Genomic DNA, 22462 nt, shown 5'->3' with positions numbered 1-22462 from the left:
GGCGGGGCTCTAGCATCGGCATCTCCGCTAAGTCCCGCAGGGGACAGAGGACCGCAGGTGGGCAGTCCATGGGCCAGGAGGGGCCTGGACCGGGAGGCGCGAGGCTGGTGTATAGCCTGTGCATCACCCACGGGAGCGGGGATAGCCTTTTGGTCCAGGCAGGCCCTTCCTCCACTGCGCTCTCGGCATGGGGAACAGGCAGGCTGGGTGCTGGCACCAAGAGGAAGGACCTGGCCGGGCCAAGGTCATCCGCGACGCGGAGGCAGGGGTCGGTCTCCTGCAGCCAGTCAGGACCTGCCCCCGCTGGACTCCAAGCCTCCGCCCCGCCCCGAGAACCGAGACAAGGTGCAGAGGCGGAAGTGAGGGCCGCCAATGAGCCGCGCCAGGTGTCGGGGGCGTGTTCAAGGGGGCCTTCCCCAGTGGGGGTTGGCTCTGGTGAGGACGCTGTCCAATGAGATCCTCTGGGGGTGGGGCTAGGGAGAACATTCTCCAGTCAGGTAGGCCATCCTCTCCTGCTATAGGTGGGGCTGCCTGGTGCGGGGCGGGCCTGAGCGGGCCTCCCCCAATAGGCGGCGGCCGCAGGGGGGGTAGGGAGTGGCCGAGGCGCAAAGGCCAGCGGCGGGCGGTGGCCGCAGTTCCCAGCGAGCGCTGGCTCGGGCGGCCGCTCCGCACCATGGCAGGCCTGGGGCGGCCGGGCCCGGGGCCCCGCGCGGCGATGCCCGCCTGGAAGCGGGAGATCCTGGAGCGGAAGCGGGCCAAGCTGGCGGCCCTGAGCGGGGGCGCTTCGCCCGGAGCCCGGCCGGACGCAGCGGGACCAGCGGAGCCGGTGGAGGAGCGGCTGGTGCTGGCCGATAGCCTGGGCCCACTGCGAGAGAACCCATTCATGCGGCTGGAGTCGGAGCGGCGGCGCGGGGCGCGGCGCGGCGGGAGCGCGGGCGCGGCGGGAGCGCGGCCGGTGCAGCAGCTGCTGGAGCTGTACAGCCGCGTGCCGGGTGTGCGCACCATCCGCGCCGACAACATTCTCATCATTGAGTCGACGCCCGGCTTCCCACCTGCCGTCCCCGGCCCTGACACTGGCCCAGCCGCCCGCATCTGCGCCGCCGAGGTAGTGGTGTACGAGGCGCCGGCGCCGCCCGGCCGCGTCAGCCGTCTACTCCAGAAGTTCGACCCGCCGACTGCGCCGTGCCGTCGCGGGAGTCCGGAGCGCAGTCGCCCCTTGCCGCCGCCGCCGCCGCCGCAGCCACCCTCCCCCGGCCCAACTGGCCCGCGGGTGGGCGAGCGCGTCGCCTGCTTCGAGTCTGAGCGCCTCGGCGCGGGCTCCGGGGCCCGACGCAGCGACTTCCTGCAGAAGACCAGCAGCAACTCCTTCACCGTCCATCCCCGCGGCCTGCCCCGCAGTTCGGGCACTCGCTCTCTCCCCAACGGGCCCGCGGCCCCAGAGTCCCGGGCCGGCGCTGCCAACTGCATTGCGGGCTCTGCATTTGGGCCCAGCCAGTGCAAGCCAAAGGTGGAGTCGGGGGAGTTCCCCACCCACCCGTCCCCCAGTTCCGGGACCTCCAGTGCCACCCCAGCTGCGTCCCCAACCTTGCCCACGCCCAGCCATGCCAGTGCCACTCCCAGCCAGCGCCAGTGGGTCTCCTCAGCCACTAGCGCCAACGACTCCTTCGAGATCCGGCCGGCCCCCAAGCCAGATATGGACACAATTCCCGCCGAGGACCTGCAGGCCCGGGCCCTGGCCAGCCTCCGCGCGAACTCTCGAAACTCCTTTGTGTTCATCCCCAAGCGCAAGGCCTTCGGAACAACTCCCCCCAGAGGGAGGCCGTCTGTGCGGCCCCCCGAGACAGAGGTGGTCTGGGCTTCCCAGGGCTCCCAGAGTGGAGCCCAGGCAGTGGCTGGGACGGACAGAGCACCTGCCAGTGGGAGGGGCCCCTTGGGGGTCCAGGAAGGGGCCTTCCCCAGGCCAGCCACTGCCCTGGTGGACCGGGCTGTCAGGTGGCCAAGGCCATCCTCCCCACCGCCACCCCCATCCCTTCCGGCTGCCACCGAAGCTGAGCCTTCCCAGGGCTTTGGGGTTCCCGGCTTGGCCAAGACTGGTGGGGAGCCCGGGAGACCAGGGCTGCCTGTCACCTTCATCGATGAGGTGGACTCGGAGGACGAGATCCCCCAAGAAGCCAAACTGACCCGCTCAGAGGCCGGCGCGCCTCCCCAGTACCACCCGTCAGAGCTCCTGCACCGAGGCGGCAACACCTTCACGGTGGTGCCCAAAAGGAAGCCAGGGGCCCTGCAGGCCAACGGGGGGCCCGGGCCCCGGGAGGCCGAGGAGGCGGAGGTGGGCAGCCTCTCAGAGCCACCCGCTGCCCTGGGGGCACCACTGAAGAAGCGCTACCCCACCGTGCACGAGATCGAGGTGATTGGCGGCTACCTGGCCTTGCAGAAGTCCTGCCTCACCAAGGCTGGCTCCTCGAGAAAGAAGGTCAGTGGTGGGGGCAGGTCTCTGGCCAGGAGGTGTAGGGGTGGTGGGTCTCCTGTCCGGCTTTCCCAGGATGATGTCTAGCCTGTGGGGGGCGGGGGGGGTGTCCTGTTTCTCTGTGGACCAGGGCAGAGCTGGGGCCGGGGGGCCATGCCAACTCCAGGAGGGGCTGAGCGGGGGGAACCCCTGCCCTGAGTCCCAGCGCTTTGTCTGGAGTCGGCTGGGCAGGCCTGTCGTCCCGAAGGGCCAGCTGGGAGAAAAGCTCGGGCCTGGTGGCTCCACCTGGCCACCAGGTAAGAGAGGGGTAGCTCTGGTATGATCTGCTCTCCTGGCCTATTTGGGTAGCAGGTGCCAGGACAGAAGTGGAGAGGGGCAGGGGGCCTGTGATCCAGGTGTGGTTGGATCCCTGCCTCGCTGTCAGCCCAGGGGCACACAGCCATTCAGAGGGGCGCCCTCAGCTCCCCAGAAGGCGTGCCGGCCTGGAGCTCAGCAGGGCCTGGGCTCTGAGAGTGTTTCCTGAGCTCCTCCTGTGTGTGCCAGGCTTGGTCTGAGTCTGGCCTGTGGTGCCGGGAGAGGTGAGGACGGCTCCCCCCTCGCTGAGGGGGAGGGGCCCAGGGCAGAGGGTGACCCAGGAGTCTCGGTCCCTGGGGCCCTGCCCTGCTTGGTGGCCTGGAACCCTCTCAGCACCAGGAAGCGTTCCTCAGATTCTTCCTGGTCATTGTATCACCTGTGGCCGGCCCCAGGGCGAATTCCAAGGACAACTCCGCGTGACGATTAGCAGACCGGGAACAGATGCGCTTTCCTGGAACTGACTTCCCGAGAAGTGACCGCAGAGACGGTGCGGGCGGGCCTCTTCCTCAGCGGCTGCCGTCTGGGCCCTTTGGGCCGCCTCTGCCCCAGCCTCAGTTTCCCTGAGTGGGCACGTGCCTGCCAGCTCTGCCAGCTCCTCCCTCTGTTTGCTCCCTTTTGACCTACTGCCTCAGCTCCACCTCGGCACCCTGTCCCCCACGTGCCCCTGCCCCCTGTCACTCCTTCCTTCCCTGCTGAGGGCACCCACGTTCCTGCCAGCTCCCACTGCTGGGCCAGGCACCCACACCTGGCTCCCAAAGCGCCCCCTGCCTGGCCCGGCCTGGCCTTTCTTTGGGGCCACCAGCCACGACTCTTCCCCGGTCCCTGCTCTTCACTTCCCAGGCGCGATCCACCCAGTAGCCTTGGCCCCCGGCCCTACCCCACCATACTGGTAACCCCCTTGTGTGTCCCCACCCTGCTTTCCGACCCTTGACCTTGGCTGCACTGGGAGAACCGGAGGTGACACTCTGGAGAGAGGAGAGGCAGGTCATGGGGCCCGTGGGGCGGCTCCTGTCGCTAGGGCTGCCGTGCTAACCTGGCTGCCCTTCCAGTGGGAGCTGGCTTCCTCCTGGGGCCGGAGGGCTACAGCCCGGTGCACCCTGGCGGGGGCTGGGTGCAGAGCCGCGGGGTCACTTGTGGGTGGTTGGTGTGAGAAGGGCGAGACGGTGGCCTGGGGGCCAGCAGTGCGGGGGCCAGGCGGCAGACCTGGCTTGGAGTGGAGGCGGCTCCGGCAGCCTGGCCCTGTCTCTGTGCCAACCTGAGGGGGTTGTGGGTCCAGATGGACGATGCCTGGCAGGGCCGGGTGGCCTGGCGAGGGCCCTGCCCTGCCAGAGCAGCACGACCTGCTGGCGGTGACTTCCTGCCTGGGCACGCACCAACCGCCCTGCCCAGGGAGTGCCGGACGCACGGCGGGTGGGATGGGGCGTGGGCTGCCCAGCCCTCCAGAGCAGCCTGCCGGTTTGGGGCTACCCCTGTTGCCCCCCTGTCTGTGGTCCCTGGGAACACCTCCCACTGCCCCCCCCGGGCTGTGGGCCTCGTCCTCACCAGGACCACTTCCGCCAGCCTGGGGTTGGATCCCTGCCTTGTGTCCCGGTCCCTCTGCTAGGGACCTGGTGGCCTGGAGGCCAGCAGGGCCTCGGGGCCGACGGCTCACGCTGACCCAGGGGGGTGGAGGGAGGTGTGGGTGCAGTGGGCCCCTGCAGCTGGGCTCCCTGGGCAGCACCTCAGGGGAGGGCGTTGTGCCCTGGTGCAGCCTCGGGGGCCGCATCTCTGCCCGGGCACCGGGGGCACCTGCCCTGGCCGGGCCCCGGGGCCGCCCGCCTGGCAGCACACGTCCCCACTTAGTTATCTCTGCGGAATCACAGATGCTCTATCGCCACTTCTCCGGGTGGCCAAGCGCGGCTGGCTGCTGCTGGGCGAAGCGGCCTGGCTCCCTCTCACCCCTGCCCGGCCCCCGGGCTGTCGGGGGTGGGGCGGTCCCGGGCTCTCCACACCCGCCTCCCATGGGGCTGGGGCCGCGGGCCTCCCCTTTGTGAGGTGCCACCCGCAGGCTCCTTGCTGTCTGGTGGCTCCTCTTTGCCCTCCTCCCCTCTTCGCCTGCTGGTCGGCTGCCCAGGCGAGCGTGTCGGTGTCCCCAGGGCTGGGTCCTCAACACCCCTGCCCTCACTTCACCCGTGGTGACCACTGCCCAGCACCCGCGTCCACTGGCGTGGCCTTGGCCCTCGGTCTCGGCTGGGCCTCAGACCTGGGGTACTGCCGCCCTCTGGGGCCTGTGCGGCCACCTGCCTGCCAGCGTGGAGCCCTGCACTCCCTGCCGGGGTGGGGGGGGCCACCAGGTGCCCGGCGCTGTTGTGGCTGCACCTGCTCTCTGCCCTGCCCGCCCTGCCCGCCTCTTCCCACAGGCGCCCCCCCCCCGTCAGTGGCCTTCCCAGAGCCCCGAGGCCGTGGGGGGAGGCCCGTACCCTGCTCTGCTCGGCTTCCCCACCTGCCAAGGGTCTGGACTCGGGGTCCCCACCCTGGGCAGTTGTCGGAACTTAGGTGGGGGCAGCAGGGGGCACCCTGAGTGTGGGCTGGGGGAAGGGCTGAGTGAGGGGGGAGCCAGCAGGTGGGGGGGTGAGGGGCGGGGCACTCATCCCAGCTGGGGTGGTCGGGCCCAGTTGGCCCACCGTCCGGGGCGGCTGTGTGCGGTGGGCGGGGCGAGGGGAACAGAGGGCCGGGAGGTGGGCCATGGCTGCGCTCAGTGCGGTGGTCAAAGTCCCCAGAGGCAGGTGACTGGGCGTGTGCGGGCGCCAGCCCCACACCCCCTTCCTTCCACCTTCCGGGGGTCTGGAGGGTGCCCCCAGCCGCACGCTTCTCAGGGCGTCCTGTGACCCGAACACATGGGCCCACAGAGGAGGTGGCTGTCCAGAGTCGTGGAGGGGGGCAGGACGTGGCCCCACGCTGGGCCCCGCTGGGAGCGGGCAGGGCCTGCGAGCGCTGCCCCACCCCCACCCGGCCGGGCCGTGTCAGGCTCCGGGCCTGCGTGTGCCCAGCCCCCTCGGCCTCTCCGCTAGGAGCCAGTCATGCGGACTAATGAGGGCACGCTAATCCGCCTTGGCCCTGGCAGCCAGCCCTTCCCGAGTCCTCAGCAGCGGGGGATGGGTCCGGAGGGCTCAGGGTCTCCGGGGATGATGCCGTGTGCCTGGGGGTGACTGGAGGTCCCATTCACTGTGGGGCCCTAGGGCAGGGGGAGGCCCCCGGGCCGGCAGCTCTGTCCCGCCTTGGGCTCCTCCTGGGGTATCCCCAAGTCCCAGAGGGCCAGGCAGCGCCCCCCCCAGCTGGCTGGCAGTGGGCGGGCACCTGTAGACTGTGGTGATCACCCCTGGGCCAGGCCCCCTTCCTGGCCCCCGCGGCAGGGGCAGAGCAGGGCGAGGGGCAGCGTGCCCCCCAGGGACGGAGGCAGACATCTCCGTCCTGGCTCTGCCAGGCTCGGGCGGTCTGCTCCCGGTCTGTGTGGGTGGCGGCGGCGGCGAAGGGCTCTGGGAGCCTTGCCGTGCCCTGCGGGGCCTCTGTGCTGCGGCCACGCTGAGCCGGAAGGACCCGGCGCTCGGTGGACGGGCGTGGCTGCACCTGCTCCAGTGGCCCAGAGAGGAGAGAGGGTGGGTCGGCTGGAGCGTGTGCCTTTGTTCCCGGACGCCGGTGGGCCCTACATGCGTCTGGAGGCTGGGGTGCGGGCCCCTCTGTTGCCTGGGGCTGCCAGCCCCGCCCTCCTGTGAGGCCCACCCCGTCCCACGGTCCCTGGCCCCCACAGTCCTCTGCCTGGAGGCCCCGCTCCTGCCTCCGGCTCCTTCCTGGGGCGGAGGAGGAACCTGAGCCGGCCGCCGGTGTCCTGTGCCCAGGAGTTTAATATTTCGAGCCCCAGCAGGGCCGCCTCCATCTGCTGCGGGCGGGCTGAGTATTCATTACCGACCCCGGGGCTTGGCGGGATCCTGCAAACAGGCCTGGGGGCGCGTGGCCCCGGCAGGAAACTCTGGAGGCTACAGAGTGGGCAGGGTGGACGTGGGCCAGACGGCAGCCAGGCGGGAGGAGAAGCCCCCTGACCCCGCCCTCGGTGCGGCCTCAGACCGGTGCTGACGCGCACACGGGCCACATTCCTGGTGGCAGCCGCTGGCTTTGGGGCCCTGGGTCCGTGGGGGTGTGGCCTCGGATTTGTCTGGCAGTGGTGGTCCACGCTAGGCTGGGTGGGCAGGACCGTCTAGATGCCCAGCAAGCTGCAGCACGAACTTGGCTCTGGAGAGGGGCCCCGGCCAACAGCGGGAGCCTCTGTGCGCCGAGGAGGCGGGGCTACCGGGCAGCCTGACCTGGACTCTGCTCCTGCAGGGAACCAGCAGGCGGGAGGAGGCGTGGCTGGTGCGCTGCTGCCCCGCGCTGAGACGGCAGCCCTGACCCTTGGAGCTGCCTCAGCGTCTCCTGGAGACCCCGTGGGGTGGCTGGATGCAGCCGGACCCAGCTCTCCTAGGGGTCTTCAGGGTGCGGGTGGGGGCGTGCTCTCAGATGAGAGGTAGCCCCCCCCCCGCCTGTCAGAGACATTGAGGGCGGATGCCGTGCCCAGCCGCCCTGGTCCGGCCTGGTGCCCCACTCGGACCGGCTGGCGTCAGCAGCGGCTCTGGCTGACGCGCCTTCTCCCCCAGATGAAGATCTCCTTCAATGACAAGAGCCTGCACACCACGTTCGAGTACCCCTCCGAGAGCTCGCTGGCGCGGGAGGCGGAGGGAGAGGCGGAGGCGGAGGAGGACGCGGCGGAGGAGGCCGACGTCGACGGGGCGGTGGAGCAGCCCTTCACGCTCTTCCTTCCCCGGGCCAAGTTTGTGAGCGGCGTGGCGCCCGAGAGCCCCCGCCTGCCCGACGGTGGCTCAGGTGAGTGCCCACCTGTCCAAGTGGACAGCGCAGCGGGCAGCCTGGGCCACGTGTGTGTGCGCATTCACGTGTTCACACGTGTGCCCCTCCGCCCACAGGCCTGTCCAGCTACACTCCAAAGCACTCCACAGCCTTCAGCAGCTGGCAGGAGCCGGTGCCGGCGCAGGCCCCGGCGGAGGCGGAGCCCTCGCAGAAGGAGGTCATGGTGAGCAGGGGCCAGGAGGACGCCCAGGTGTAGGTGGGGCGGGGCGGGTCCCGAAGGCCTGGGCGAGCCCCTGCTGACGCCTTCCTGCCCCACAGCTCACCCCCGCCAGTCACGACGACCTCTCGGACTTCCGCAGCGAGCCAGCCCTCTACTTCTGACCCCAGCCCTCCGGACGGCTAGCACCACAGCCCCTTTGGCCCTGCCAGGCTCTGCCCCCCGCGGCCCACCCTGCCTTCCCGGGGCCTCAGAACCAGGCTGGTGCTGGAGGCCTGCACCTGGGGCCCCTCCATCCCTTGGGGCCTCGCTCTGCAGCCAGGGTTTAGGGGTAGGGTCCTGCCGGCCGCCAGGCCCAGGGCCTGCTTGGTGTGTCCAGGGTGAGGGGCTGGCTCAGCTGCCTGTCCTCTGCAGGACCACAAGTCCCCCAGGCTACCCCCACCTGTGGCCGCGCTCAGCCCGCCTCCCTTGTGGTGAACGGAAGTCTGTCCGTGCCTCTGACAGTGGACTCAATAAACAGCACCAGATGAGGCCGCCTTCTCCAGCCGTCTGTCCTCTGCCTGCGAAGGGGGTGCCGGGCCCCACCCAGGGGCTGGCAGTGGGAGGAGGGCCAGCTTGGGCCCCTGCCTTGGGGTGGGGGTGCCCAGTGGGTACCCCATAACTTGCAGGGCTGGTTCCCACTCCCTACCGCCTGTTGTCCTTGCAGCTGCCCCTTTGAACCCTGTGTGCGCCCCCAGCCTCAGGGTGGCCGTCTCCTGCCCAGCTCCCTGGCGCCTGCACAGCGGGCCTCCGCTCCTGTCCAGACGGAACTCTGTGCCCAGGGGCCTGGACTACGGGGGGGGCAGGCATTGCAGCTGTTGGATCCCAAGTGGTGCTCCTGAAGGGCTGAGGGCCTGGAAGGGGCTCAGGAGGTGGGGTGGGCCGAGCCTCAGGCATCTTGTCTCATGTTTGGCTCAGAAAGCTCCCTGACCCATGAAAGCCTCCGAGCTTCCTTGGGGTCGGCGTTAGTGGCTGACAGGGAAGCCCAGTGGGTCCTGGGAGGCGGCAGGAGGTGCAGGGCTGCCCACTGGGAGCTGCTCCAGGTCGGGCCTGGCTGCCTGCTCAGCGGCGTCCCAGAGCAACGTGTTTTTGGTGTTGTTCCCAGGAGGTGTGGGCTCGTTTCTCTGCACTTGGACTCCCAACCTGTACATATCTCCCCGCCCCACTCCCCCCAGGCACACAGCTGCAGGGACTCCCACAGGGGTGAGGGTAGCCGAGGAAGGCAGGGCCCCAGCATGCCTCCAAGTCTGGCAGCGGGCGTGCCTGGTGGGTGGCCAGGGAGGGCAGGGCGCGTTGGCGCTGTCGCCGAGCAAGATCTGGGATCTCGGAGCTGAGGCACAGCCCTAGACGGGTACCCAGACCCAGGGGGGACATCTCCCAGGTCAGGCCGTGTGCTGGGCACCTGGGGGTGGCAGAGCCCCTTGGCCAAGGATGGGCTGCGGGTGTTGGCCGCAGGTGAAGGGGGCCAGGAACGGTGAGGGTGGGCAGTCCCAGAGTCACAGCAGGTGCTCGGGGACCCCCCTCACGCCACATCCGGCAGCTCCACTCTCCTGACAGGAAGCAGGCAGCAGGGTGGCGTAAATCTTTAAAAACACAACCTTTATTAACAGTCACAGCCACCAGTGTGAACTCGGGGATGAAGGAGGGCTCCTGTCCCTGCCCAGGTGCCAGGCCTGGGCACCCGCTGGCAGAAGGACACGAGGGCTCTCCCACAATGCTGAGAGACCAGAAGCAGGGCCTCCCCGTGGCCCAGTGAGGGGGTGGGGGCTCCTGGCCCCCAGCAGAGCACAGCCAGAGCCCACCCTCCCCATTGTCTGCTTTAGCACATGGCTAGGGCCCCTCCCACCTGGTGGGCTGCCCCAGGGCCTGGTCGCCCAGGGGCCGTGGAGATTGGCAGCTGCCGCTTTGCAGACAGACCCGCTGGAGACCACACTGTCAGTGGAGGAGGTGGAGACAGGCCTCTCCCCACCTGGGGCCCTGTCAGCTGTCCTTGCCCACACTGCTCTTCGGCTCTGAGGCCGTGGCCTTGGTCAGGTTCCCTGCTTCCCTCTTCAGGACACTCAGCAGAGTCTGGGAGCTCTCCAGGATCTAGGGGCAGAGACACGTGACAGTTGTCCCGCTGGAAGTCCCCACAGCTCAGCCCACCTCAGTTGCTGTACTAGGGCCAGGCCACGGGGGCTGTGGGGCAGGAGCAGGCCAGGGGGAGCCCCCCAGGGATCAGGTGGACGGGGTGGGTGATGCCTCTTCTCCTCTGAATTTAGCTTAGCACCCCTTCTGTGCACCCTGGCAAGCCAGGCGAGCTCTGGCCCCTGCTGCCACTTTGCTGCTCAGCCTGGAATGAGCCACATGGCACCAAGTACAGTGCACAGAACAACCCGAACCACGCCAGGCACCACGGACAGCCTGCACCCTCCCTGCGGTGGGTCTGGGGGTGCCACCATCCTGTCACTTCCGACTGTGAGCGCCCCAGGCCAGCAGCTCCAGGGGGCCTTGCCTGGACCCAGGCTGCTAGAGCTGCCCTGAGCCCCACCTTGAGGTAGGCGGCCTCGGTCTCTGCGATGGTCCGATCGAACTCGTTCCGGGAGGCGATCTTGCGGGCCAGGTTCTCGTTGACTCGGGCCAGCTTCTCAGTGAGCTGCCGCACCTCGTTCTGCAGCCGCTGCTTCTCCTCTTCTTCCTGCTGGATCTGCTGGCACAGCTCCTCCCGCTTCTGGCACAGCTCTTCAATGCCTGGGGGCCAGGGGCAGGGCCGTGGGCACGGGCAGGGGGAGCGCGCCACCCCACCCACTCTGCGGCCCACCGCTCCGTGGGGCACCACGGTGGTGCAAGGCCGAGGCGCCGGCTCGGCCCGCTGCCCCGGGGTCAGGCCGGTGTCCTACCTCCCAGGGGTCTCAGAGTTAAAGAAGGCACCGCACGGACCGCCCCGCGCGGGGCCTGGAGGCAGGACGTGTTCAGGCCATTCGGTTTTTTGTTTGTCTTATTTCTTCCTCACTCCATAGCCACCCAGCCCCTGGTGCGGGCCGCACCACCGCTGTGCGCTGGGAAAGTCCGAACGGCCTGCGCGCCGTCCGGACAGGGCCACCCCCGCGGAGGCAGGACAACAAACTCCGCGGAGCGCAGCGGGCCAGCTACCGCCTGGGCCGCCGGCCCCGCGCCCTCCCCGTCTGCCCTGCGGGCGCGCCGCGCGGCCGCTCACACTTGACCAGCTCGTTGTTGTAGTTCTGCAGCGCCGCGCCTTGCTGGGTCATGGTCGCCTCCCGGGGTCCCCGCCACTCCAACCGCCGCTACCGCATCGCCGCCGGCGCGCGCCCACCGCCACCCAACCGCGCGCCCACCGATGCGTCACCGTTGTGCGCCTCCGCGTGCGTCATCGCCGTGCGCGCACCTAGACCTACGTCATCATTGCGCGCGGCGCCGCACCGCTCTGGGAGCGGGTGGGCGCCGATGGCGGCGGCGGAGGGCCCCGTCGGGCCGACCCAGGAGCTGCTGGTGGCCTGGAACACCGTGAGCACCGGGCTGGTGCCGCCGGCCGCGCTGGGACTGGTGAGGCCCGGGGCGAGGGTGGCGTGCGCGCGGTGTTCCCGGGACCCTGCGGGCTGCCTCAGGGGGTGCGTTCTCGGGTGCCTGTGGCTGCGTGTGTCCCCAGCCTCTGGACTGCTTCTTTCCTTCACGGTCCCGCCTCGTTCGGCGCCCCGGAAGCCCTTGCCGCGGAGGAGGGGCGGCGGCGTTTCCGCAGTCTCCGCTCTGTCTCTTCCCCATCTGTCCCCCCTCCCACCTCCACTGTTCCCCACGGCCTTCTGCCTCCAGGCGTCCTCCCGGACCAGCGGAGCAGTCCCACCCAAGGAGGAGGAGCTGCGGGCGGCGGTGGAGGTGCTGAGGGCCCACGGAGTGCACTCGGTCCTGGAGGAGTGGTTCCTGGAGGTGCTGCAGAACGACCTGCAGGCCCACATCTCGCTCGAGTTCTGGAATGCTGTCTCCCAGCGCGAAAACTGTGCGGACGAGCCGCAGTGCCTCCTGCTGCTCCTGGATGCTTTCGGACTTCTGGAGAGCCGCCTGGACCCCTACCTGCGCAGCCTGGAGCTCCTGGAGAAGTGGACTCGCCTGGGCCTGCTGATGGGCACCGGCGCTCAGGGGCTGCGGGACAAGGTCCACACCACGTTGCGGGGCGTCCTGTTCTTCTCCACTCCCAGAACCTTCCAGGAGATGGTCCAGCGCCTCTATGGGCGCTTCCTGAGAGTTTACATGCAGAGCAAGAGGAAAGGAGAAGGGGGCACAGACCCGGAACTGGAGGGGGACCTGGACAGCCGGTATGCCCGCCGCCGGTACTACCGGCTGCTGCAGAGTCCCCTGTGCGCCGGCTGTGGCAGTGACAAGCAGCAGTGCTGGTGCCGCCAGGCGCTGGAGCAGTTCCACCAGCTCAGCCAGGTCCTGTGAGTACCGGGCCCGTGCGGCCGGGTGGGTTCCTCCCGACTCCTGCTCGCTCCCCTGGGCCTGGCCGACCTCTGCAGGGAGCTGGCGCGCTGGCTGGGTCTCTGCCACCTGTCGCCATGGCCGTGGACATGGCAGAGGGAGGGTTGCCAGGACCCTTGTGCTGTGAACCTCACACACTGCTTGTGTCTGTCCCTGTCGCTCACACTAGCCTAGGGTTTCATACTTCGTTTAGACCAAGATTCTATGTGATTTCTTAAAAAAAATGAGTTTATTTACCTTTTAGGGAAGGGAAGGGAGGGAGAAAGAGAGAGAAGAAACTTCACTGTGTGGTTGCTTCTCACACGCCCCCGCACTGGGGCCCTGGCCCACAACCCAGGCAGGTGCCCCGCCTGCGAATCGAACCAACAACCCTTTGGTGCGCAGGCCAGCACTCGGTCCCCTGAGCCGCTCCAGCCAAGGCTCGAGTTCCCTGCAGAGCTCAGCCGAGGCTTCTGCAGGCTCCGGGGAAGGGATGGCACCCACCCTGCCCTGTGGCTGCAGAGGACGGGCTGGCTGCCCTGCTCTGTGGCACCCGCCCCAGGCGGAGGGGGGCGGGGCGCGGGCTGGGCAGGCAGAGGCCTCTCTGGCCCTTTGAAGACGGGAGGATTTTGTTCTTGTTGGAGTCAGGTCCTCTTGTACAGGCCGTCCACCCTCCGTGGCCGCGTAGGACAAGCTTGTCTCGCTGAGTGAAGTGGTAGCAATGTGGGCTGGTGAGTGGAGAGTCCGTTAGCCAGACCTGGGGGCAGCCCTGCTGCTGGCAAGGGTCAGGAGGCGCTGAGGGCCTCTGCTGGGTCCCTTCCGGACGGCAGTGGCACGGAAGCGGTCTTCCTCATCTCCTCGTGGGTCCCTGTGCTGTTGCAGCTGCTGTTTCAGAGCCACTTCTGGGGGATGAGGCTCTGACCCCCGATAGTCCCACACGCTGCGCACACAGGGGCGGCTGTATCCCCGCCCAGGCGGAGGCCAGCGGGGGAGGGCGGAGCCATGGCGGGGCCCCGCCCTCCCAGCGTGTGGGACCGCGTGCGGCTGCACACAGGGGCGGGGTGGGGGGACGCCTGGGTTTCGCTGGCTGATGGGCGGGGCTCTTCTCCAGGCACCGGCTCAGTCTGCTGGAGCGGGTCAGCGCCGAGGCCGTGACTGTCACCCTGCACCAGGTGACCCGGGAGAGGATGGAGGACCGCTGCCGCGGCGAGTACGAGCGCTCCTTCCTGCGCGAGTTCCACAAGGTAAGGCCGCCCCCTTGGGCTCGGCCCCCGGGGACCAGGGAGTGGGTTGCTGGCCAACGGGACTGGCTGGCTTTAGAAGCAGCCAGGGTGTGGGGGCTCTGCAGAACAGACTCCCTGGTGGGGGAGACCGGCCCGCGGGGGTCGTCCTTGGTGACAGTGAGGATGACCCTGTGTTGTGCGCAGTAAGGTCTGTGCAGGGCCACCCGGCTGGAGGCTGGGTCGAGGGTCGATGGGCTGCAGCAGGGGGTCGTGTGGCCCCCGCTCAGTTGGGGCGTGGTCCACACTCTCCTCTGAGCTCCCGGGAGTCGTGGAGGGGCTGGGACCCACCATGGAGGGCTGTCTAGCCTGCTCCCACTTCCTAGTCTTCCCCCGCTCTGTCCCGGTGTCTGCCTCCAGGGGGCAGACTAGCTGCGGTGGGGACGTTCAGAGCGGGCACTGCGGCGGGGTCTGGAGCAGGCATGGGGCTGGGGGCCTGGGCGGGGTGGCTGTGTTGCCCTGGGTTGCAGAGTGTCCAGCGGTCCTCCTGGCGTCGCACAGTCTGGGGGCACGTGTGGGTCTTAGGACGTGAGGCGGGATTGCTTGTGAATGGAGGGGTCTCTCACTGGCCTCCGAGCCTCCCAGAGGCGGCACGTGGGGCTCGGCCGTGCGCTCCCCAGTGTACCCGTGTCTGGCCTCCAGGGCGGGGGTGGGCCTGCGCTCTGCCCTGCGCCCTGTCGGGGGCGCTCTTACAACGTGGGAGGGACGAGGTGGGCACCCGGAGGGCCTCAGGACCCGCCCCCCTGGTGATGCCAGTGTGCTTCTGGTCTCCTCAGCGGGTGGCCTCGGGGACTGCCCGGGGCTCGGCTGTGTCTCCCCCTCTGCTCCGGGTCAGGCCGGGCCTGACCCCCCTGCCCACACCTGTGCTCTCCCGACAGTGGATCGAGAGGGTGGTCGGCTGGCTGGGCAAGGTGTTCCTGCAGGAGGGCCCCGCCAGGCCGGCGTCCCCCGAGGCCGGGCCCACGCTGCGCCGCTGGCGCTGCCACGTGCAGAGGTTCTTCTACCGCATCTACGCCGGCCTGCGCATCGAGGAGCTCTTCAGCATCGTGCGGGGTGCGCCCCGCGGCGCTCCCGGGTGGTCGGGGCCCTGTGGTCTGGGGTGGAGCTGCCCCCCACCCAGGGTGGCCTCCCCTGGCCGGGTGTCTGAGTCAGGGTGGGTGGGGGGCTGGGGGACGGTGCTTCTGGGGTCCCCCCCCCAGCCTGTCGGCCTCTCGCCCTGCGCTGGCCCTTCGGCTGCCTGCCCTGCAGGCAGTTGTGATCCCGCAGGTGAACACTTGAAGGCACAAGGGCGACTCGGGGTGCCCCGCCCGGGCGGACCTCGCCTCGTGTGGGCAGGGCTGCTGGCCTTCCTGGCCCTGCCGCCCCCGCTCTGTGGGGTGCATGGTGTGCAAGGCCTGGCCTCCCCCTGCAGACTTCCCAGACTCCCGGCCTGCCGTCGAGGACCTCAAGTACTGCCTGGAGCGGACCGACCAGAGGCAGCAGCTGCTTGTGTCCCTCAAGGCCGCCCTGGAGACACGGCTGCTCCACCCAGGTGTGGCCGCCACCCACAGGGCCTGGGGCTGTGGTGGGCTGTGCAGCAGTATGGGGGGGGTCTTTTGGGGGTTGGCCTGGAGGTGGGGCACTACACAGGCTCTTGACATACACTGCTTGGTTGGGGGGTGCCCAGATCTGGGGAAGTTCTGGAGAACCCTGCTGCAGACGGGAGGTGGGAGGGGGCCACTCCTTGCAGACGTGTGAGGGCATGGTGGCCACAGAAGACCACCTGGCCAGCCTGGGCTGCCTCCACGCCCCGCCCCCGCAGGCGTCAACACCTGCGACATCATCACGCTCTACATCTCTGCCATCAAGGCGCTGCGCGTGCTGGACCCCTCCATGGTCATCCTGGAGGTGGCCTGCGAGCCGGTCCGCCGATACCTGCGGTGAGCGCTCTGGGCCCCGGGCTCTGGCTCCGCCCGCCCCTGGCCCAGCACGGGGGTGGCCCAGCTGACCTGGCCCCGGCTGACAGGAGGCAGGGCCGGCAGCAGGGGCAGCCTTGGTTCCGGAAGGTGCTGCCGGACGCCCCTCAGGGCTGGGGGCACCTGCCGCCTCTGGGCCGGAGCAGCCTGGCCCCGCCCACGTTTTCATCTCGGCTCCTGTGGCTCCGGGACAGGGGTGGGGTGTATCGCTTTATTTCATGTTTTGATCGGAAATCTGATGGGCTTGTCCTTGGCTCGGGGGCCAGGGGGCTGGCTGCGGGGGCGGGCGGTGCCGTGTGCTCAGGGGGGTGGGCGCCACGCCGCCCTGAGGGCCCCGCGCTCACGCTGGCAGGACTCGGGAGGACACGGTGCGGCAGATCGTGGCCGGGCTGACGGGGGACTCAGACGGGACGGGGGACCTGGCTGTCGAGCTGTCCAAGACGGACCCAGCAAGCCTGGAGACTGGCCAGGACAGCGAGGACGACTCCGGGGAGCCAGAGGACTGGGTCCCGGACCCCGTGGACGCAGACCCAGGTTCACGCCCCGTGGCCCGCGGGCTCTGCACCGTGGGGAGGGGGGGGAGGGTCTGGCTGTTGGCGCTGTGCTTTGCAGGTCATTGCCGCACCTGCCTTTGAGGCCTGAGGGGTCGGCGCCCGGCAGGGGGACCTCCCTCTGTCTCTGCGAGGTGCCAATGGCGCCCCTCCCCCCTGCGCAGGGAAGTCCAGCTCCAAGCGGCGCTCCTCCGACATCATCAGCCTGCTGGTCAGCATCTACGGCAGCAAGGACCTGTTCATCAACGAGTACCGCTCGCTGCTGGCCGACCGCCTGCTGCACCAGTTCAGCTTCAGCCCCGAGCGGTGAGGCGCCGGGCACTGCGGCCCCTGCGCTGCTGCGGGCCGCCCTCCGTTGGCCCCAGTGCATTCTGGGCCCCTCAGCCCTGGGGAGGCTCGCTCTGCGCCCCCTGCTGCCCGGGGAGACCTCGGGGTGGCCGTGCGGCGGTGGGCAGGCGCAGCCGCTGCCCTGATACGCATCCTCCTAGGGAGATTCGCAACGTGGAGCTGCTGAAGCTGCGGTTCGGCGAGGCCCCCATGCACTTCTGCGAGGTCATGCTGAAGGTGGGCGCCAGGCCCCGCCCACTGCCTGCCCTCGCCCCGCCCCGCCCCGCCCCGCCCCCCTCAGAGACCCTCCTCTCCTTTCCCGCCGTCCCCCAGGACATGGCCGACTCCCGCCGCATCAACGCCAACATCCGCGAGGAGGACGAGAAGCGGCCCGCGGAGGAGCAGCCGCCCTTCGGGGTCTACGCCGTCATCCTGTCCAGCGAGTTCTGGCCCCCCTTCAAGGAGGAGAAGCTGGAGGTCCCCGAGCACATCAGGGAGGCCCTGGAGGCCTACTGCAGGAAGTACGAGAAGCTGAAGGTACTGCCCGCCCGCCCGCAGCGAGGGGGCTGCGCCGGGCCGGGGGCCTTTCCCAGCGTGCCCTGTGGGCTCCGCCCTCACCACCCCTCCCAGCGCCTCCTCGTCTGCCCTGCTTCCCTCCGCGGACCCCGGCTGCGCCCGCATCCCTGCGTCACCTGTGTCACCTGTGCCTTCTCGGCAGCAGCCTGTGCTGCCTTACTGTCGCTTGTGGTTCTGGAACCTGTCGCTTCAAGGCGATCCAGGCTCTTACGGGCGGGATGCTCAAACCCGAGGCCTCCACCTGTCACCTAACTGCGCGGCCACGCCCACTGGGTGTGTGCTGGGGCGGCACGCCGTCCCGGGACTGGAACCCACGCCTGTGGGGCCACCACGGAGCAGCACGGGCCCGGGGGCTTCTCGGCCTGGCGGGTGCAGCCGGGGTGCCTGGAGCTGTGGCTGACGAGCTGCGGGCTCGGTCGTACGCGGGCGGGAGGCAGCGGGTGGGTGCTCCTCACTCACGCCCACGCTCCCCTCTGTCGCTCTCTGAAAGCAGGGCAAGTGACCTCGAGTGAGAGCGACAAAGTGGTGGCCGGGGGTGAGACCCAGAGCCCACCTGCCCTCTCCCTGCTGCCCCCCCCCCCCCCCCCCCGCCTCCTCGGGCCTGGGGCACGGGGCGGACCCTCCCCTCCCCTCCCCCCCTCCCCCGGCCAGCCGGCCGCCCGGGCTCACCCCAGCCCTCCACAGGCCATGCGCACCCTCAGCTGGAAGCACACGCTGGGCCTGGTGACCATGGACGTGGAGCTGGCGGACCGCACCCTGTCCGTGGCCGTGACTCCTGTGCAGGCCGTGGTCCTGTTGTACTTCCAGGACCAAGGTGAGCCAGTCGCACCTCCCAGGCCCAGCCTGCGATGCTTGGTACGGGAGAGGCAGGCAGGACTTGGGCAGCCCCTTCCCATCCCCGGGGGCCTGGCGGGGCTGACGGGCGGAGGGAGGGCCCGCCTGGCCCCGCCCACCCAGTGTGCCGGCCACTGCCTGCGCAGCCACCTGGACCCTGGAGGCGCTGAGCAAGGCGGTGAAGATGCCGGTGGCGCTGCTGCGGAGGCGGATGTCCGTGTGGCTGCAGCAGGGCGTGCTGCGGGAGGAGCCAGCCGGCACCTTCTCCGTGGTGGAGGAGGAGCGGCCCCAGGACCGCGACAACATGGTGCTCATCGACAGCGACGACGAGAGCGACTCGGGCATGGCCTCGCAGGCGGACCAGAAGGAGGAGGAGCTGCTGGTGGGCCGCGTGGGGCTGGGCGGGGCTGCGGGGCGGGGCTGGAGGGCGGCCCCCCGCTGACAGCTGCTCGGCCGCTGTCCCCCCAGCTCTTCTGGACCTACATCCAGGCCATGCTGACCAACCTGGAGAGCCTGTCGCTGGAGCGCATCTACAGCATGCTCCGCATGTTCGTGGTCACCGGCCCCGCGCTGGCCGAGATCGACCTGCAGGAGCTGCAGGCCTTCCTGCAGAAGAAGGTGCGGGACCAGCAGCTGGTCTACGCGGCCGGCGTCTACCGCCTGCCCAAGAGCTGCAGCTGACGCCCGCCAGGCCCTGCCCCCGCCGCCCCCGCCTGCCCCCGTCCTGCCTGACGGATGGCCTGGCCCCCACTCCCCTGCCTGGAACCCCCATGTGTCCCCCGCACCACAGCCCAGTCCAGTCCCCAGAGTGCAGAGTAAAGCAGTTTGTTTCTCATTCTTTCCTGTTTCGGTGGTTGTGTGGGGCCTCACGGACACGTGACCTGGGTCTCCCTCCAGGCTGCCTCTGCACTGCGGCCTGCCAGGGCCCGCCTCCTGGTGCAGGGTGGGCCGCGCACCTGTGTTTGCACTCCAAACCTGAGGGCGTCGGCGCGTGGGCTCGAGCCACGCGCGGGCCGGCAGCTGCAGCCTCGCTCCTTTGGCCCTCGGAAGGGGCCTCTGGGTCACCTCCCTCTGCCTGGCCTGAGTGTCCAGCCCCCAAGGTTCTGGGCCAAGAGCCCCAGGACCACCGCTGGGACGCACGAGTTCCATCAGACCACCGGAGCTGTGCAGGTGGCCAAGCGTCCCCGCCAGGCCAGGAGCTGCCTGCATTCCCAGCAGGAGGGGCTGCCAGGGACCCGCCCTCATGGCGGGGGGCACTGGACACTGGTCCACCTGCCCCGCACTAGCGCTGAGCGGCCACAGCGCTCGGAGCCCACGGTGAAGGGTATTCTCAGGAAAGCCACTTACCTCTGCACGCCAGCGTGTGGTCAGGGGCTCGGGGCTCGGCCCTGGACAACCGACCCTGGGAACCCAGCCTCTCCAGGCGCAGCAGCTCGCCTGTCCGTGCCCTCGAGCCTGCCCCAGGCCAGTCGGGGACCCAGAGGTCCCTGAGGCAGGGGAGGGCGTGGACTCCCGCAGGCCCCGGCCTCCCTCATCAGGCGGGAGCTGTTCCGGCCTGGCAGCTGTCCTTGCCGGTGACAACGTCCCTTGGGAACACATGTGTCCACTGTCCGGGCCTTCCAGCCCTGGAGGCGTGCTTGCTGTCCCCAGGCGCCCTGCGGGTCCCCGCAGGCTACCTCCACCTCTGCACGTGGCCGCTGGCTCTACACGGGGCCCTGAGTGGCATTCCCAAATCTAGGACTTCCCCTCCCTCCTCCCGAGATGGCTGCCTGCCACAGGGCCTGAAGGGGCAAAGGGCGGGGCAAAGGGCGGGGCTTCGGCTCAGCTCTAGTGCTCAGAGGGGCCTGGCTCGCTGGCAGCCCCCCTCCGTGGCCCCCCTACCTGTCCGCTTGGAGTCAGGTGCTGTGGTCACGGCCTTTGGGCTTCCAGTCTCCTCTGAGTTCTGGCTGGGGGGGGCCTGAGTCTCCCAACACCGGCATCTGCTTGGCACCGGCCTGGGTGTGCCTTGGTCATCCACACCAGGATGCAAACCTGCCGGACCGGCCCGGCAGGGGGGCGGCGTCAGTCCCAGGCAAGGGCGCACGGGCACACCTGCTCCGCGAGCCTTTGGACACAGAGTGTGGTGTGACCCAGTGCGTCTTGGGTCACTCAACAGGCATAGCGTTGCCACTGGGTCCCCGAGGGCCCCGCCAAGAGGGGACACCTGTGTCAGGAGTCTGGGAGGTCCCCAGTGGCCAGGGGCCAGCTGGGCCCCAGCTGTGCACTGCCCCCGGCGCTGAAGGTCAGCGGTGGGGCAGGGCACTTCCTCTTGCTGCCAGTGGCTGGCGGAGGTGCCGGTGCAGGAAGGCCAGGCGGCGGCAGGGGTTAACCCTGGCCACGCCAGCCTGCTGGCGAGCCCCTCGGGCAGCGCTGTCTGGTCTGCAGGAAGTCGAGCAGAGACCACGCCCTCGGGGGGCAGGCGGGCAGGTCCCCAGGTGGTGGTGGGCTTTAAGCCTGAGCCTCAGATGCCGCCCGCAGCCATTTGTGAGCCCCCTGCCCCTGGAGGAGGATGATCTGGGTGGCTGGGGACCCTGAGGGCCCTGCAGGCCTGGGCATCACTGGGGTATGGGCCTGGCCCTCCTCCAAAGAGCTGGTGCCAGGGCAACAGGCACAGGGCCACCCCCTGACCCCCATCAGGCCCTGCTTGTCCCAGCCTTCGGGGGGGGAGGTTGGTCACCTCGAAAGTTTTGCCTGAGCTGCCCCAGGCCTGGCTCTGCCCACTGTGGACTTCCCTGGGTTTAGGGGCACTGTCTCTGCTACCCCAGGGCCCCACGGGCAGGACCTGCCCACCCCGTTTCCCGTGAAGCTCCAGCCCCACCGTTGCCTCTGCCACGGATCCAGCCAGGACGTTGAGGAGTGGTTCCCCATCCACCCTACCTGGTCCCGCCATGGCGGCCCCCACAGGGCCTCCTCGAATCCCGGCACCCACGGGCGAGTGAAGCTCAGGCAGAGGCCCTGCCCCCACTCCCCCGCCTCACAGCTCTACTGTGAGGTCAGCGCCTTCCGATGAGTTCTGTCCAGAGGTGTGTGTGGTGGGGCTGGGGCTGGACATGGCCCCCGGTCCCCAGCCTGGCTCCTGCCTGTTTGGCAGCCCCCTGGGTCTCTGTTTGTCCCTTTGGCTCATCCCTGCTGCAGGTGCCTCTCCTGCCCCCGCCCCGCCCCCGCACCAGGGCCCCTCCCTTGTCCCGGCGGGGCGGACGCGTCTGTATCCTGGCGACCCCCAGGATCGGGGGGGTGGCCCTGGGGGCCCTCCACCGGTACATGGTGACAGCCGCCTGGATGCTCGGACCTGTCTCTGCAGTTGGATCCTATTGCGACTGCAGCCTGGGCCTCAGCCGAGAGGCCCTCATCGCCCTGCTCGTGGTGCTGGCGGGCATCGGCGCCAGCTGCTTCTCCGCCCTCGTCATCGTGGTTATCGGCGTCCTCCGGAGCAGGGGGTGCGCGGGCCCCAGGGCCGGGGGGTGCAGGGCTGCCCGCCCCGGAGCCTCGGCCTTGCCTGCAGAGGGGCCCCTGCCAGCCCCCCCCCCCCCCCCCGCCCGGGAGAGATGTCACCAGAGGCTCGGGCCGTGGCCTTCCCAGATTATGGGCTGGGGAGAGGTGCGGGTCACTTCTGGGCTCCTGGAGCCCAGCCCCGTTGTTCTAGGAGCCATACCTGCCTTTGTCCCCACAGTGAAACGTGCTCCGAAACCATGGACAGCCGGTGAGTGACCCGGGGGAGGGCCCCAAGGGTGAGCTTCCCCCCCGGCCCCCGGCCCCCGGCCCCCGACCCCGGGAGGCGCGTCTGCAGCCCGGCCGGCCCGCGGCGCTGACCCGGGCCCTGTCGTGCAGAACGGTGGAGCACTACGGGGTCCAGGAGGATCACATGGACCTGCAGACGGTGCACATGGAGTCCCACCTCATGGAGCCCCTGCAGATGGAGCAGGTGGAGCCCCACCTCATGGAGCCCGGGCTGGAGGTCTCCCTGATGCCGCCCCTAGAGGGCCACAGCCTCATGACCATCCCCATGGACCCCTCCCTGACCCTGGAGAAGCCCCCCCCACCGGAGTGGAGCTGTGCGCAGCTGCCGGAGGGGAATTAAACAGTATTTAGTCGTTCTTCGGGGTCCTCCTGGAGCCCCTGCGCAGCCGGGTCCCGGGGAGGGGGTTCTGCGGGCACCTCCGCCACCTCCTCTTCGATGTGGGGGGAGGGGTGTGCAGTGTGACACCAGGCAACCGCCGTCTCTCTTCGAGGGCCTGGGCGCGGCCACACCTTGATTTTCCACTTCTTCCTGCTGGAGCCTCAGCCCAGATCCTCCCAGAATCTTCCTGCTGCTTTGTCCCATGAGGCTGACAGGGCTCCTGGGCCCTCACCCACCCCACCCGCAGAAAACCCCAGGACAGGACAGGACCGGAATCCAGGGGGAGAAGCATTTGATAAGGGGACGTGCGCTGGCGCCCCTGCCCCACCCACACTGCCTCCTTGAGGTTCCAGGACAATCTTCAGGAGGTGGGCGGGGGCAG

The 22462-nt window shown here is 69.6% G+C and overlaps 4 protein-coding genes across 4 annotated transcripts; 3 read left to right on the top strand and 1 right to left on the bottom strand.

Annotated features, from left to right (window-relative positions):
• The first annotated feature begins 600 nt into the window (after nt 1–600).
• On the top strand, nt 601–8449 carry TPRN (taperin). Its single transcript, XM_028521381.2, has 4 exons — nt 601–2473; nt 7489–7714; nt 7813–7919; nt 8015–8449. Exons 1-4 carry the CDS (start codon nt 674–676, stop codon nt 8075–8077), a joined length of 2196 nt encoding a protein of 731 aa, XP_028377182.1. The 5' UTR covers nt 601–673; the 3' UTR covers nt 8078–8449.
• A 1083-nt stretch (nt 8450–9532) lies between these two features.
• Nucleotides 9533–11301, bottom strand: SSNA1 (SS nuclear autoantigen 1). The gene is made up of 3 exons (XM_028517352.2): nt 11149–11301; nt 10483–10682; nt 9533–10040 (listed from the first exon to the last, which is right to left on the bottom strand). The coding sequence occupies exons 1-3, from the start codon at nt 11198–11200 to the stop codon at nt 9933–9935; spliced, it is 360 nt and encodes a 119-aa protein (XP_028373153.1). The 5' UTR covers nt 11201–11301; the 3' UTR covers nt 9533–9932.
• Nucleotides 11174–18758, top strand: ANAPC2 (anaphase promoting complex subunit 2). The gene is made up of 13 exons (XM_028518281.2): nt 11174–11495; nt 11760–12382; nt 13513–13645; nt 14560–14734; nt 15093–15212; nt 15483–15600; nt 15989–16170; nt 16352–16493; nt 16676–16751; nt 16848–17051; nt 17775–17904; nt 18071–18306; nt 18393–18758. The coding sequence occupies exons 1-13, from the start codon at nt 11199–11201 to the stop codon at nt 18603–18605; spliced, it is 2649 nt and encodes an 882-aa protein (XP_028374082.2). The 5' UTR covers nt 11174–11198; the 3' UTR covers nt 18606–18758.
• Nucleotides 18759–20676: 1918 nt separating this feature from the next.
• On the top strand, nt 20677–22056 carry TMEM210 (transmembrane protein 210). Its single transcript, XM_028506215.2, has 4 exons — nt 20677–21098; nt 21265–21400; nt 21634–21663; nt 21792–22056. Exons 1-4 carry the CDS (start codon nt 21014–21016, stop codon nt 22039–22041), a joined length of 501 nt encoding a protein of 166 aa, XP_028362016.1. The 5' UTR covers nt 20677–21013; the 3' UTR covers nt 22042–22056.
• The last annotated feature ends 406 nt before the right edge of the window (nt 22057–22462 follow it).

Source organism: Phyllostomus discolor, chromosome 3, assembly GCF_004126475.2.
Source record: "Phyllostomus discolor isolate MPI-MPIP mPhyDis1 chromosome 3, mPhyDis1.pri.v3, whole genome shotgun sequence".
Lineage (NCBI taxonomy): Eukaryota > Metazoa > Chordata > Mammalia > Chiroptera > Phyllostomidae > Phyllostomus > Phyllostomus discolor.
Note: the sequence above shows the minus strand (reverse complement) of the source record. Positions and strands in the feature narration are given on the sequence as shown.